This window comes from Berghia stephanieae, chromosome 1 (assembly GCF_034508935.2).
Source record: "Berghia stephanieae isolate SIO BIC M18660-M18661 chromosome 1, UCSD_Bste_1.3, whole genome shotgun sequence".
In the NCBI taxonomy this organism is placed as follows: domain Eukaryota; kingdom Metazoa; phylum Mollusca; class Gastropoda; order Nudibranchia; family Aeolidiidae; genus Berghia; species Berghia stephanieae.
In genome coordinates this window covers 63,777,307-63,793,815 of record NC_088360.1, presented here as the reverse complement: position 1 = coordinate 63,793,815, position 16,509 = coordinate 63,777,307, and the positions used below count along the sequence as shown (strand labels likewise).

At 36.7% G+C, this 16,509-nt stretch overlaps 1 protein-coding gene across 1 annotated transcript; it reads right to left on the bottom strand.

Moving 5' to 3' along the window:
* Window positions 1–863: 863 nt before the first annotated feature.
* LOC144976298 (uncharacterized) lies at window positions 864–2,498 on the bottom strand. Its single transcript, XM_078920532.1, has 2 exons — window positions 2,135–2,498; window positions 864–1,551 (listed from the first exon to the last, which is right to left on the bottom strand). The coding sequence occupies exon 2, from the start codon at window positions 1,545–1,547 to the stop codon at window positions 864–866; it is 684 nt and encodes a 227-aa protein (XP_078776658.1). The 5' UTR covers window positions 1,548–1,551; window positions 2,135–2,498.
* Between the last annotated feature and the right edge of the window lie 14,011 nt (window positions 2,499–16,509).

Genomic DNA, 16,509 nt, shown 5'->3' with positions numbered 1-16,509 from the left:
ACAGTTAGCCTCATCATCACTCTCAGAGTCATATTGCAGCCGTTTTCTCTTTGAAGCCACTTCTGTTTCGACAACCAAAGACTGTTGATAGTTGCCTGGTCGCTTCTCTGGGGTCAAAGTCAAAATAGTTGACTTAACTGTTTTCCGTTGTTTTTTTTCCTCTGGGCGAGCTGTTGCTTTGGGGAAGGGACGAATTTCTTTCGGCGATACAAAACCTTTGCTGATAGATTTTTCAGCTTCGGTTGTTGCAGTTCCAGTGCTCATTGATGGCTGGTTTAGGGTCGCAGGCGCAGGTTGTGGTCGATCTGTTGAAAATGTTGGTAAGAACTTGTCGTCAGAGAAAATGTTCCTATCTGTGGGAAAAATCCCGGTTGCACGAAAGCCAGCTGTGATATTTGCTGGGGTGAAAGCCTTTGGGAATGCATAAGATATAATTTGAGGCACAGTGTGGATGGACATCTGTTTGCCAGTATTTTGTGGATCCTTGCACCACCTGTCGACAGCGTAGTCGTAGAAGGTCTGAAATGGCCCGTAGACAGAAACATCCAGGGGCTGCATCTGATGCGAGCAATGTGGCGGAAATGAGAGCAGGGTGATGTTGTTTTCCTTACAAAAAGCAATAACATTCTCACCACAATGCGAAGCATGGTTGTCAAGAATCAACAGCACTGGATGCGCAGCTGATGGTTTAGCGTGTTTCTGAAAGTGCTGCAGAAAACGCAAGAAGTTCTCGGATGTCATCCACCCTGAAGCTTTGAGGTGAGAGTCGCAAAGGGATCCTGGTGGGGCAGTTGTTGACCAGTGTTCTTGTACATTTACTCGTGGAAAAATAAGGTATGGAGGCATGCTGTTGCCAAGGGCATTCACTGCCCCACAGAGTGTGACCGTACATCCCTTTTCCTGAGAGACCACAGACCCGACACGTTTTTCTCCTTTCCTGCCAGCTGTCGTTTGGGCTTCTGAACCGTGGAGCATCCTGTCTCGTCGATATTCCAGATACACTGTGGTGCAAACTTATACACTGCCATTACATGTTCTAGATTGTCAAAGAATGTATTCACATTGGTCTTGTTGAACGCTTGCATTCTGTTTAATGATGTCGCTTCGGGGTTTCGCAAACTGAGACTGTCTTTGTTGCGTGTTCTGAATCCATAGAGCCAGTCCTCTCCTGCAGCCCTATTGGCAGTCCATGATTCTGGGACTGGAATTTGATTCTTAACAGCCACCTCATAGGCTAATCCTCGAAGGTCTTCCAGCGTGAGTCCATAATAGATGGAGGAGGCTTCCAGAACATACTGGAGAATGATCTGCTCTTGGTCATCTGTGAAGATGCGCTTCTTCTCTGAGCCATAGCCGAAGCTGCCACTGTTGATGCTACCTTCAGCCCTGTGTAGTTTGACATAGCGTTGCAGCGTCTTATAGTTGATATCAAACTCATCTGCTGCTTTTCGGGAAGACATTCCCCCAAGCACGGCCGCCACAGCTGATGCCATCGTGTCTTTCGTGAAGGAGCCCCTCGTGGTTGTTCGGACGTAGTTCCTTGGCATAGTTCTGGGGAAATAAACAAAATGTGTGAGTTTACCATTACAAATTATCATCATCACTACTCCCTATCATAAAAATGGAAGAATGGAAGCCATGAAACTTCACAGTTATGATTATTTTATTACTTTTAAAAAATCTTTAAAAACATATCTTTTTAGATTATTTTTAGAGTAAAAGTCCCCTTGTCTTTTGGTACAAGTGTTTATGAATGAGTGTATGAATGAGCGCCTAGAGCCTCTTGGGATAGGCGCAGATAGAAATCATATTTATTATTTATTATTATTATTATTATTATTATTATTATTATTATTATTATTATTATTATTATTATTATTATTATTATTATTATTTATATGTTTATATAGACATCCTCAGGTGTTGCAGCAGCCCGGGGTGAAAAGTCCAGTGGGACTTTTTCCCCCAACACTGGGACTTTTCACCCCGATAGGGGGTTGGCCTGATTTGCAGCCAACTGTGCCAATATGAATACCAGCATTAGTGTAAAACATGTCAGAGTTATGCAAAAATGGCCATAGAGTCACATCACAAATGCATACATTAATTGAATCAAAAATAAAAGAATACTCACAAATTCTGATGAGGGTAGATTTTCACTTTTTGCTTCAGATGAACAGGTGGTGGTAGCTATCTTTCAAAGATGGAGAGGGAAAGAACGCTTGTTATTGCCAAATAGGCCAACAACTAAATATACCAGATTTTTCAAAACAGAAAGGCCAAAAAATTATATCTAAGGGCCAAAACCTCCTTGGGACTTTTCACCCCAGTCTCCCCTATAGTAGTTTTAAGTTATTAATTGTAAGTTCTAGTCCTTCCTATTTCGATGTCTTTCTCTGAACGGAAGGCAATTTTTTCAGGAAGGCAATTTTTTCACTGTAACTGTAACAAGTGAAACAATTGCACAGCAATTTTTTAACATTAATGTTTTTATCAAAAAGAGCTCTATAACCGCCATGTTGTTCCCAACTGCTGTACTGCAACAGTTTATTCCATTATTCATAGAAATAGGAAGGACTAGAACTTGAAAGGCGTCGTCGTTGGAGGGCAGAATATGAATAGCATAAGAAACGCAGACGATGGTACTCTGATGGCCTACTCTCCAGAATACGTGCAGAAAATTTTAGATATAGTGGTGTGCAAAAGTGAAGAGATGGGCCTGAAACTAAATATTAAGAAAACCTAATGCATGGTGGTCTCAAAGAAAGACAACAACGCGACCTTCCACTTGTCAAGCAAAGGAGAGACCATCAAACAAGTAAAGAAATTTAAATATTTAGGAACTATCATCACCCATGACGCACGTGACATAGAGGATATAAAACAAAGAATAGCAATGAGCAATAGCAAAAAACGTGTTCCATAAAATGCGACTAGTTGTGTCAAACAACAACCTAAACTTGAAGACTAGAATGAAAATAGTAGAAAAATATGTTATCAGTACCCTTTTATACGGTTGTGAAACGTGGACGCTTGACAAAGAATGTACGAGGAGGTTAGAGGCATTTGAGATGTGGGTGTATAGAAGAATGTTGAGGGTATCATGGACAGACAGATGTACGAACGAGGAAGCGTTGGAGAAGGTGAGAAAGGGAAGAATACTGATCGATAACATCAGAAAGAGGCAGTTACGCTTTCTGGGACATGTGTGGAGAAGAGACGGAATAGAAAAGTTGGTAATATTTGGGATGATCGAAGGAAAGAGAGCTAGAGGAAGACAAAGAATGACTTATATAAATAACCTAAGAATGGCCAAATGTGACTTAAAAAGCAACACAGATTTCATGCGCACCGCAGAGGATCGTGATTCGTGGAGACAGCTGACTCAAGAGCACAAGCCACGATGGATGATGATGATGAATATTTTATCAAAATGGGCTCTTCATTCAAACCCATGACAGGTGTGAAAGTGAGAGATAAGTCACATCTATAAATGGAAAGTGTCGAATGATGGAGTTTTGTGGGGGTTTTTTTTTTTGTTTTTTTTTTTATGACTACGATGTTACTAGTGTGCATCTGTGTAAGTGTGTCTATGTCAATATTGTATTGTTATAAATGTGTAACCAAATGACAAATTGCCACTTTTTTTAGGACAATAAAGTTTTATTATTATTAATCCCTTGATTGACCTTGGCTTTGTTAATAAAGGAAGTTTTTGTTTATTTAGGAACAAGGAGAATTTTAAAATTTATTTTCAGATATTAAAATCCCAATCTGACGCTGAAAAAGGTAAAAAATATTTAAATGTGAATGAAGTAGAGGTACTTGAAGACCAATATTTCATAATTTTAGAATATATTCATGTTATATAATAAAGGCTATTATATTTAGTAGAAAATAAAAATAAAAATTCTGCTGTTAATCGTTTCTAAATGAGACTGAGTGACAGAAACTTGCCCAAAAGGGTCACTTCCCAACCCTTATCGCACATTCGCACTCTCGTTATTCATAATTGTTCAGGGAGATGACTTCAGTCTGTTCTACTTGTGTCCCTGTCATCATCATTTCTAACCCCCCCCCCCCCCCCCGCTTTCACACACACACAACCTCCACTGCACATGCCTGAGCAGGGACGGCTGGTAATAATGGGCAGGGTGGGCAAATACCAGCCTGTTTTTTCAAGTTATACGCTGTATTACCAGGTCCGAAATAATCAAATTTAAATTAGATAATTTCAAAAGTTACTACTTAAACTTGATACTTCGTACTGAAATCAATTTGTGTGTATTTTTGATAGATTGCGAATCACCATGCACCCCTGAATGCATAAACCAGGATACGCTCCTGTTCTTTTTTATCCCCCCCCCCCCCCCCCCAACCACTCCACTCCGCCCACATCGTCATCTCATAGTCACGTCGCCTGTAGATTTTTGCTGTCTGGCCTCTCTAGTACTAGGTCGGGCTAATTCAAATGAGCCCACCTTATTAACCAGTGAAAACTAAATAGGGATTTTGGCAAATGAACTTTTTCTTATTTATTGCCTTACTTGTGCTGGTACCATTGATGTAATGACTTTGGGAAGGTTCCAGTATTGAATTAAATTTATTGATTTACTAATTTTATATCAATTTAGTATTAATTTGTGTTGTTTTTATATATTTGTTTATCCATTTAAACCATTTCTTTTTTTCTCGTTTTCTTTAGTGCTTCTCAAAACTCATTTATTTAAATTGTTTTCTTATTTATTTGTTGTTGTTGTTGTTTTTGGGTTTTTTTTTGTTTTGTTTTTTAACAAATTAATTTGTTAGTTTTTTTTTAATTCTTAAAGTAATTACCGCTGTATTTTTATTGCCAGACAAAATAATGTTGCAAAACAATTCAATTTTCTATTGTATTCCGTCTAATAAAACAAAACACTTTTATTCAAAAGTCACGACTAAATAAATATATAAAATACAACCACCATTTTGGTTTTCTCAAAAATTGAATTAGTATACAAGAAATTCTCTTCTGAAAAAGGAGAGAGTTGAATTCTAAGTTATAGAGGAAATAAATACGTTTAAAGGAAGGGTGGGCAGATTCCGTACTTGCCCGTCCTGAAGCTAATACATACATAAGATAGTTCGCGATGAAAGGCGGGAAGCTAGGGGTTGGTTGTGTGAGGAGTAAAGATAACACGGTCGTTATTGTGATAGTCTAACGAATGCATGAGGAGAGATTGATAACATTATTTTGTCTTAATTGTATTGTATGAAGTATTGGCGAAAGCCTAAGATTAAATAAACTTTGTTTGTCTCATTTTGACTATGGAACTAATACTTGTCATAGCAGACCTGCCTACTTGAAATAGGAAAATAAAAATCGCAGTTTTCAGGGCTAATAAAATCGTAGATATTTTAACTACCCTTTAAAAAATATCACCGGGATTTTCGTCTGTAGATATCAAATTTTAAAAGACGAGAAAAATGATTGGAAACGTAATAATGATGGTGATGGTGGTAGTGATAGTGGTAGCGGTGGTGGTAGTAGTAACGATGGTGGTGGTAGTAATGATGATGGTAAATTATTATTATTATTATTATTATTATTATTATTATTATTATTTATTATTATTATTATTATATTTTATTATTATTATTATATCATTATTATTATTGTTATTATTTATTATTATTATTATTATTATTATTATTATTATTATTATTATTATATTATTATTATTATTATTATTATTATTATTATTATTATTATTATTATTATTATTATTATTATTATTATTATTGTACGTATTGGCGGTATTTCTATTGTTGTATTTTTTTTGGTGCTTATTAATGGTATCAGTTTATTGTTTGGTTCCATTTACCATTTTTTTTTTTTCCACTTTCACGTATGTGGTCATCAAATTGTATGATTTATTGTCGAAAGCCTAAGATTGAATAAACTTTGTAATATCGTATGGTAATTATCATTGTCGACGACATCGTCGTTGTCATCATCATCATCATCATCATCATTAACAACAACAACAACAACAACAACAACAACAACAATATTAACAACAAGTACTACAATAGCAATAAAAACAATATCAACATCATCATACAATTTCCGTTATCGTCTCCACAACTATCATTCTAACCAACAGCACCACCAAAACCACTACCATAATTACATCCTCCTCCACCACCACCACCACCGCTACCACTATTCCAACCACTACCACCACCGGCACAATCATTCTAACCACCAAGACAGCAGTAAAAATGATGCAATTTGAGCTCTGAATGAAACTCGAGTCGCTGTTGTTGCTTCTCGATGAAAACTTTAATGTTACTACATACTACTGAAAACCAGTAATGTAACAGAAATATTAATCTCGCCGTTGAGCGATTAAAGCATCTCTTTAATTTTTCGAGTGAACGAAATGGCTTGTATTGTCAAGGTGTTGTCACATTATGTCTCGTCGCTTTATTTTTTTGTTGTATTCTCTTTCGTGCTTCATTTTTGATTACGTTTGGAATAATTAAAATCTACTGGTATTGTCATTTCATTGTGAATGTGATTATTTGTGGTTGAAATATTATTTTTTAAAGGTGAAAAAAAAATTAAAATAAATTAAATAAATAAATAAATAAATAATAAATTAATTAATCAATTAAAAAAAAAATATATATATATAAATATATGACCGAATCATCTTTGCCCCACCACTGTAAATAGGCTAGAACCGCCACTGTGCCTGAGATAGAAGAAAAAAGGGGGGCAATGAAGAGGGGTTGTTTGTTACTTTCTTTCCGTCCTTCTTTTTCTTTTTGTTTGTTTGTGAGAATTCAATAATCAATTGTTACTTTATTAGTTCTATTTATGAGCTCATTATTCTGCGTGATTTCCAATAAATAATAAAGAGTTTTCTCTGAAATTCAATGGGTCAAGATATACTCAATCCTTTAGCAGTGTTGTCAATTTATGGCGATGTATTGAAAGATGATATTGCATGAAACAACAAAGTATCAATAAATTTGCAATTTGTAAAGATAAGAGGCTAGATTTTAACGTTAAATAGAAACAGCGGGACTATGAGTCACAGGGCTATGTCACAATTAGTTTTACACTATGGCAGTTTTAAAAGGGAAAACATTTTTTTTATAGCTATATAAATTACAGCAGTCATTTCTTTTCTGCACGCCATTTTTCTGCACCCATTGTATTACTGACCACTATGCCTGGGTGATGGAATTTTTTTCCATAATGTGTCTCCATAACTGCATGCAAGGTCTGGATAACTGCAAACTCTGCTTCAGTGTAACTCAATGGCAATGGAAATGCACTTTCACACATCATATTTATTGGGGATATGCGATAGTGCCATAACGTTGTTACGAAGACTAAATACGTGTTAGTGTTACTACAAAATGAATCTTCATCAATCACCAAGCCATGCCAGGTGTCATAATCATAACATTAGTGAGAGTTTACACATGGTGAATCTTTGTTGTTCACAAGGGCATGCGAGGTGTCATAATCTATTAGTGAGAGTTTACACCACTCAGCCATCGTGTCTCATTATGTAGTATAATAAATTATCGGGAACATACGATATCATAGCAAATCTTCAATTTCATTCCATCAGATGGTTGGATACAACGCTTCATATATCGTCACAATCTATCCTTTAAACGGGAGTACGACGAAAAACAATCCACGGACATGACTGCTGCAGAGTATTGGATCTCATCTAAACTCCCTGATCTGTTACAAAAATACTCGCCCGATGACATCTACAACGCTGATGAAACAGGTCAAGTTTGCCAGTCCAGGTAAGGTGTCATCACGTTATTAGGCTTTTAACGAAATCGGGCCGAACGAGACGCCGAACGCCGAACCCGAACGGATATAGCCTTCTCACGTGACCATGAACGAGATCTGGATAGTGAAGACTCTCAAGCGGTATGCAGCATCGGATCTAAGGTCACGTGATAGAGGATAGCTTGGGTTGCTGTTGGCTTCATCTGACAAGAAACGGAGAAGGAAAGAATGGAGACTACCTCAGTGACAATCAGCATGGGATGTATACATTAACATTAATAATATAGGCAATAGATGACCAGATGTGTATTGTTTGTGTATTGTTTGTGTGTGTGTGTGTGTGTGTGTGTGTGAAAGGGATTACACAAAAACACCTTTGTCTGTAGCTTCCAAATGATTACGTATACGATAAATTTGAAAACCACATTGTTTGAATCAGCTTGCAAAAAGGAGAACATTTATCTTTGTTTCACAAAAATAGGTTTAGAAATAAAAAAATTTTCTTGTAGATTGATTTTGAAAAAAATATTGCTCATTTTATTTTTAATTTAATGATAGTTTCTTTATTTTCCGGTCGATTTTCTTGATTTATATCTCATTTTTCAATTCTCAATGCGAGCACACTGATGTATCTCGTGTGATTCAAAAGCGTTGTTTCTTTTTTTAATATATACTGAGAGTCCTGCCTCACTAATTAATTCCTGAGCGTTGAGATGGTAACGCAACTATTACATACAAGACCTTGCAGTCGAGTCGGCAGGGCTTTTGGAACCTCATTGTTGGAATCAGCTTGAAAAGTGGAGAAAAATTGTCTGTGTCTCATAAAAATCGGTCTAGAAATAACCTTTTTTGTAATAGATTTGATTTTGAAAACAGCTTTCTCAAATTTTATAGTTTTATGATAATTTTCTTATTTTCCGGTCGATGTTCTTGATTTATATATCGTTTTTCATTTCTCAATGAGACGAACGCACTGATGTAAGTCGATTGATTCAAGAGTTTAAAACACAGATTTCGTGTTTTGATTGTGAGTCCAGCCTTACTAAGAATTCACGAGCGTTGAGATATGACGTAACTATACATGCAAGACCTCGTTCTCCACGCCATAGTAGGGCTTCCATTCATCGCTTTCGGTCAACCGTGGTCTTTGAAGTTACACAACATATCCCGCCTGTGATGCCTATACATAAATCAAGGGCTGAGCTGACTCATGTTGACAAGCGAGCTATCAAAAGAGCAATCGTTGATTGGTCAAAAACTCAGGATTTCATAATATAAGGACATAAGTTCTTGAAAGCGATACCCACCCACCTGTCAGTGGACAGAACTGATATGATGAAATTAGGGCTCCATAAAATGTTATATCATGGAGGCTCCACCCCCTATTTCTATTCTGGCGTAGATGTAGACGGCGATAGCATTTCCGATATCATAATGACAAGTGGGCAAAGGGTTAAAGCTTCCAAACAATCCCAATCGTCGTCTATCTCTAATGGGCCCCGTTAGAGCCCCGACGCGCAATCTGTCTAATGATTGTGTCTGAAAGCCATGAATCAAGTTTCCATTACTTTTTCTGTAAAAGTTATAAATATCATGAGCTTTGTCATTCATTTTCGATCGTTCAACTATCAACAACATGGCAGCCAAGACTAAGAATATCACTGTTGCTGCTAAACTAAAAACCATTGGCGAGTTGGAAGCAGAAAGTCTACACACTTTGCAAAAACTGTTGAGAAAAACTGTGTTTCAAGATTTGTCATTTCCAGATTATGGAAAAATTAAATTGCTTCAGTTATGATATAGAATTCCTTTTTTAAAGATTCTGACAAGCCTTAGTTAACAATTTGTTTGTTGTCACAAGCGGTAAACTGGAACGAAGAGAAAAATCTCAAATTATTCACGTTTTTTAAAAAACAATTTATTGTACTGTTCCTCAAAGTTTGTTTTGAAACACCACGTTTATTGGCAGTCTCTGCTATAAATTAGTACCCATGCTTTTGAAGGGGATGCTCATAGAATGATTATAACTGGGTTTCAATATGGATTTCAAGATGACCGCCATGTGAATACAGTTTGTGCAGTGGAGGGAATATCTAAACTATTCATGAATTATTCTGGATTATTTTAGATCTTGTGAATTGTTCTGGATTTATAGATCTGGATCTAGACCTCTAATAGGACCTGTAATAGGAGTATTTAACTCTAAAAGCAAAATAGATTATAGATCTAGAGTCTAGACTCTAGATTAACACTGAAATCAAAGCCAACAACACCTGATCTACCTGTTGGGAGGAGTCTTTCAATAATTTAAAAGGTATATTGTAAATATTGAATAAACTCAATGTAGATCTAAGGTTCTAAAAATTATGGCAACTGGAACTACCAAAGACTGTTTCCCAAATAGGAAAAGTACTAGAAATACTGAAAGAAAATCAAAAACAGATGAAACAAAAATTTCATCAAGTCTATCATTAAATAATGAAGAAAAGGTCATCTACTATTGCGGCAAATGTGATGAGGTTGTGGGCCCTGATGATTGTGCCCTAGAATGTGAAATTTGTAATTTTTGGCATCACATTGTTTGTGAAAAGGTCGAAAAAAAACTATATGACATGTTGACAGGAATGGAATGCCAATCAATATCTACACTGGTTTTGTAACAAAAGCAACAACTCTACTGCAAAGATTTTTAACAATATTAAAAAACTGGAAATTAGACAAGCTTAAACAGAAAAGAAACTGGAAATAATGGAAACCAATGTTGAAAAAATTACTTCTGAAGTTGAAACAATTCAAGAAAATGTGGATTCAAGGATCAATGATATTCAAACAAGTCATAAAGAACTAATTTATGAAATCAGGAAATGCAATATCGTTATACATAATTTGGAAGAAGAACATGATGACGGAAATGAAAATAATGGTAACAATGACCATGAAACACTGAAAGAAATTCTGAAATTCCTGGAATGCCCAAAAGTTGAGGTGAAGGAAATCATTAGACTCTGGAAGAGGACAAAACCAGACGGAAAGGCAAAACCAAAGCCACTAAAAGTGTGTCTGGGCAAATCTTCAGACAAAATTGAAATTTTCAAAAATTGTAAGAAACTGAAAAAGGCCCCAACCCTGTTCAAGAACATCAGCATTGTCCAGGAGATGTCCAAAGAGGACAAAGATAAAGAAATAGAACTAAGGAGACAAGCAAAAGAAAAAAGTGAAGGCAGTGAATGGCTATATGGTATAAGAGGGTACCCTTTAGGTCGAAAAGTGGTGCGACTAAAGAAGAAATTCTAACAAAAAAAGAGTAGCCAAATAAATGATGTAAATATGTCGCAAGCTGGGAAAGATAACCCAAATGTACAAAATATTGATGTATGTTTTAGCTCAGACAGAGCTATGAATGCAATTTCTTCTTTTAATTCTGAAACTCATATAAATATGTTTCATTCATGGAAAGAAAATCAGTCTTCAGGACCACTGTTGGGGGAGCTCAGGATGTGATATAATTTCAAATTGTGCAAAAAAATAAATAAAAAATTGCCAGACTGTTTAGGGGTGTTTTACACTAACATAGACCAGTAAATACAAAAAAGGATGAACTAAGAGAAATTATAGAAAATAAAGAGAGGAAACCACATACAATTGCAATCACTAGCAGTTCCTCTGATATTTCTGTCAGAAAAGCATTGGCTTGGAGTGCCTGTCACAAACTCAGGAAAATCTGGAGTTCAAACCTACAGAGGGAAATAAAGAAGAGACTGTTCCTGGCAACGGTAGAGTCAGTGCTTCTATATGGAGCAGCGACACGGACTCTTACTAAAGCCCTTGAGAAGCAACTGGACGGCTGTTACACCCGTATGCTGCGGATGGCCCTCAACGTAAGCTGGAAAGAGCACATAACAAATGAAGAGCTCTACAGTGACCTCCCCCAGTGACCTCGAAGATTCAAAAGAGAAGACTGAGACTGCTGGAGACACAAGGAGGAGATTGCAAGCAGTCTTGTTCTATGGGAACCACCTGAGCGAACCAGAAGCAGAGGCAGGCAGAATAAAACCTACATTGACTGTCTGCTAGATGACACAGGAATGGACAACACCCGGGAGCTGCGTACGCTTATGGAGGACAGGACAGAATGGCGAAGACTTGTGGTTCATGTTGGGCGCCCCAAGGGGTGGCCTAAGTAAGTAAGTAAGTAAGTAGTGAAACCAAAACACTCAAGATATTACTCTGAAGATGAGGAACTTAGGATGGAAGGATATGAACTTTTGAAAGTAAACATAAAATCAGACGAAGGAAGAGGTATAATCTTACTTATAGATGAAGCCATGCAGGCAGTTGAAGTGGAACATACAAAGGCTTGTGAATATATTATGGTAAACATTAATACTGGATATGGTACAAATCTGAAATTTGGAGTGTTCTATAGGAGTCCAAATAGTAACTCGGATAATAAGGAAAAAGTAAATAAAGTTATAAAAGAGGCAACAAGTAGCCGAAATGAGACTACAATTATAGCAGGGTGTCCAGGGAAATCTAACCTTAAAATACGCTTAAAAAAGACAATCCTACTTAAAATAGGTCTTTCCTCAATACAATCAATATTTTAAAGTAAAAGCAGAGAGGAAATTTCTCAGAGCACAGATCATGACCCATCCATGGACTATAATCTATACATTTGAATTTCATTAAAATTTACTGAGATGCAACTCAAAATGTTTCTCGCAGAAATTTTTGACATTTGGATTAATTTCAAAAGTTTAAAAACAAAATCTTATCTACTAAGAGAATGGTACCATGTGATTATACAATGTCAAAAGCCACCACCTACCCCCATTTTCACTTTTTAAAAATACTCATATGATGTGTTGGTAGGTATGATATGGTAGTAAGTTATGGTACTAGTGGTAGAGATGATAGTGTAGTGGTAGTTGTAATAGTGGTGATTGTGATGGTGGTAGGGATTATGATGTGGCAGTGGTGGTGGTAGGGATGATGATATGGTGGTTGTAGTAATAGTGGTGGTGTTTATGGATAGTGATGTGGTGGTTGTTATTTTCATAGTTTATAGCAGTGGTGATGGTGGTGGTTGTAGTAATGGAGGCGTTGGTGGTAGGCATGGTGATGTGGTGGTGGTTATAGTTGTTAAAAGTATGTTATTAAAAAATATATATGTATTATTAATATTATACAATGTTATAACCTCAACTTTGTATTACTTGCTCCTTTGTTATATATTATTATAATATGTTCCTTGTTATTAATCATGCGAATTTGATTTGTCACGAATGTTTTGGTTCCATCAATAAAACAAGGGACTTAACTCTATCCTGTCTCAACCCTTGCAGGAAAACTAAAACACAGACTTCATTTTTATTGTGCTCCTATATATATCGTCATTCATCAAAATTAATATCCTCCAGCCACCCAAATAACAACCGATTCTTAACAGGTTATGGGCCCATAAACCTTGGAGAAGTTATATTTTCAACAATAGAATGGCAGGTAACCTATCAAAATAAATACAAATCAATTAAAGACAAACAAACCTATCAACGACAACCATAACAATGGCTCTCAGAATACCAATATTTTCGGGCGACGGACGTCAATATGAGTTATGGGAGATTAAATTTCTGGGTATGATGAGGATCAAGAAACTCCACACAATATTTGAAAATGATTCTGGTCCAACAACGGAAGAAAACGCCGAGGCCTTTGCTGAACTGGTACAGTGCTTGGACGACAGATCCCTATCACTCATTATCCGAGAGGCAAAAGATAAAGGGAAAGAAGCACTTACAATACTAAGAAATCATTACCAGCCTAAGGGAAAATCAACCATTATCTCGCTTTATCAACAATTGACCTCGCTCACATTGGCCCATAATGAAACCGTTACCGACTTCATCATCAGGGCAGAGACAGCAACCACCGCCCTAAGACAGGCAGGAGAGACCATCTCTGACTCGCTTCTGATATCAATGATATTAAAAGGTCTACCAAACACCTATCAATCCTTTGTTACTGTTACCACACAAAGAGAATCTCCACAAACATTTCTTGAGTTTAAAGAAAGCTTGAGAAATCAAGAAGAGTCCGTTAATAAAGACAACTCATCAACTGTAATGTCGTTTTACCAAAACAACCACAAATGGTGCTCGCACTGCAAGAGCACAACACACACAACGGATAAATGCTTTAAAAGGCAATCTGCAAGCAACACCAACCCCGGTTCAGGTAAAAATCCAAAAGCAAATGAAATGTTTTGTTCAAAATGCAAAACACGCTCACACACCACATGCAAGCGCTATTGTGACATCCATAAAACAGATACACATTGGACAAGTCAATGTCGAAGCAGAAACCAACCAACTCATCATCATGCCAAACAGGCAAATCTAAATGACTCCACACACAGCGGCTTCGCATTTTCGTTAAAACACACATTCAACAGTGATAACAGTGCTATCAATTCACTAGAACTAAAAACAAAACATTCAGGAAGTCTTCTAATCGACAGTGGTGCTTCTATACATATCATCACCCAACGTCACTTATTCACTAATCTAAATAGCGCCTCCACACAAAACCATTCAATCGAATTAGCTGACGGTGGCAGGACTCAGGGTGTTGTTGAAGGACATGGTGACGCAATCGTCGAATTGACCGACACAAATGGAAATTCCAGACCGGTACTCCTCAAAAATGCACTCCTGGTACCAACATTCCGACAGAACATATTCTCAGTATCTGCTGCTACATTAAGCGGTGCTACAGTAAACTTCACTAAAGAATCTGGAACACTTCAAATTAATGGTCACACGTTTGACATACAGAAATCAAAAAACTTGTACTACATAAACACCATAAAGAAAACTTCTGCTCCATCTAAAACTCTTGAAAAGTGGCACAACATCTTAGGTCACTGCAATATCAACGACATCAAGAAACTCGCAGAAAACGGCGACATTACCATTTCAGATAGTAATTCAACACTACAATGCGAAGTATGCCTTCTTGGAAAGATGTGTAATGAAAGGAACCGACAGCCTGATGAAAGGGCACCCTCGCGACTTAGCAAAGTTCATTTGGACTTAGCTGGACCCATAGAACCAGCTACCAAAGACGGATTTCGATATGTGCTCATCTGCAATGATGATTTCTCTGGAGCCTCTTGCGTGTATCTTCTAAGGAATAAAAGCGATACACCGAAAGCATTTAGAAAATATCTCGCTGACATTTCCACCCTTGGTGTTGTAAAATGTGTTCGTACGGATGGTGGTGGAGAATTTATTTCAGGAGAGTTTTATTTCAAGATATTCTGCTGTCAAATAAAATCAAACACGAAAAATCAGCGCCGTACAGCCCGCACCAAAACGGAACAGCTGAGAGAGCATGGAGAACATTATTTGAGATGGCCAGATGCCTCCTAATCAATTCAAAACTACCTAAATCATTATGGTGCTATGCTTTGTTTATGTCTGTGTATATTCGCAATAGATGCTATAACAGAAGATTGGCAAGGACTCCCCTCGAAGCTCTTACAGGCAAGAAACCTGATTTTGAAAATTTAAAAGAATTTGGCCAAACATGTTTTGCCTATGTACAAAACCCAAGAAAATTAGATGCAAGAGCTGAAAAGGGAATTTTTGTCGGATATGATAGAGATAGTCCAGCTTATATGATCTACTTTCCTGAAACTGATATCATAAAGAAAGTAAGAAATGTTAAATTCCAAACCACTGATCAGAATCCAAATACTAATTCAAATTCAAATGATTTCATATATGTTGATGATAAACAAAATAAACCTGATCAAGAACAATATCCATTATTAACACCTCCATATGATGATAATTCACATGAGGACATTATTTATCTTCCTCAAGCTCATTCAGATGAAAATAGAGATAATGAGATAAATACAAATGATGATGAGACAAACTCTAATGATGAAGAATTAAACCTTGAAACAGAATCACAAAATATTTCTAACAAAAGAACAAGAAACAAACCTAAACGTTTCAATGATTATTACATGTATAATGACAATGACTCGTTGAATTATGTTCATTTTTGCTATAATGTTTCAAATGTTATTCCTTTGCCAATGTCTTATGATGATGCTATTACATGCAATGATGCACATAAATGGAAAAAGGCAATGGACGATGAAATGCATGCTTTGGGAGAGAACAATACTTTTGAATTAACTCACCTCCCTGAAAACAGAACACCAATTGGTGGACGTTGGGTGTTTACAACTAAAAATGGACCCAATGATGAAGTCCAATATAAAGCTAGATACGTAGCGAAAGGATACTCACAAAATCATGGTATTGACTACCAAGAAACCTTCTCCCCCACAGCACGCATAACATCTGTCCGAACAATGGCTCAAATTGCTGCTCAAAAGAAAATGGTAATCCACCAGCTGGATGTAAAATCGGCTTATCTCAACGCTCCAATAGATTGTGAGCTGTATGTCGAACAACCGAAAGGTTACGAAATGAAAAGTAAGTCTGGTAAGAAACTAGTATGTAAATTGAATAAGTCACTGTATGGTCTTAAACAAAGTGGCCGAAATTGGAACAATTTGCTCCATTCATTTCTATCCGACTTAGGATTTCAGCAATCTCAAGCAGACCCATGTGTTTACACTAAACTTTCAAATAATGAATTCACTATCATCTTATGCTATG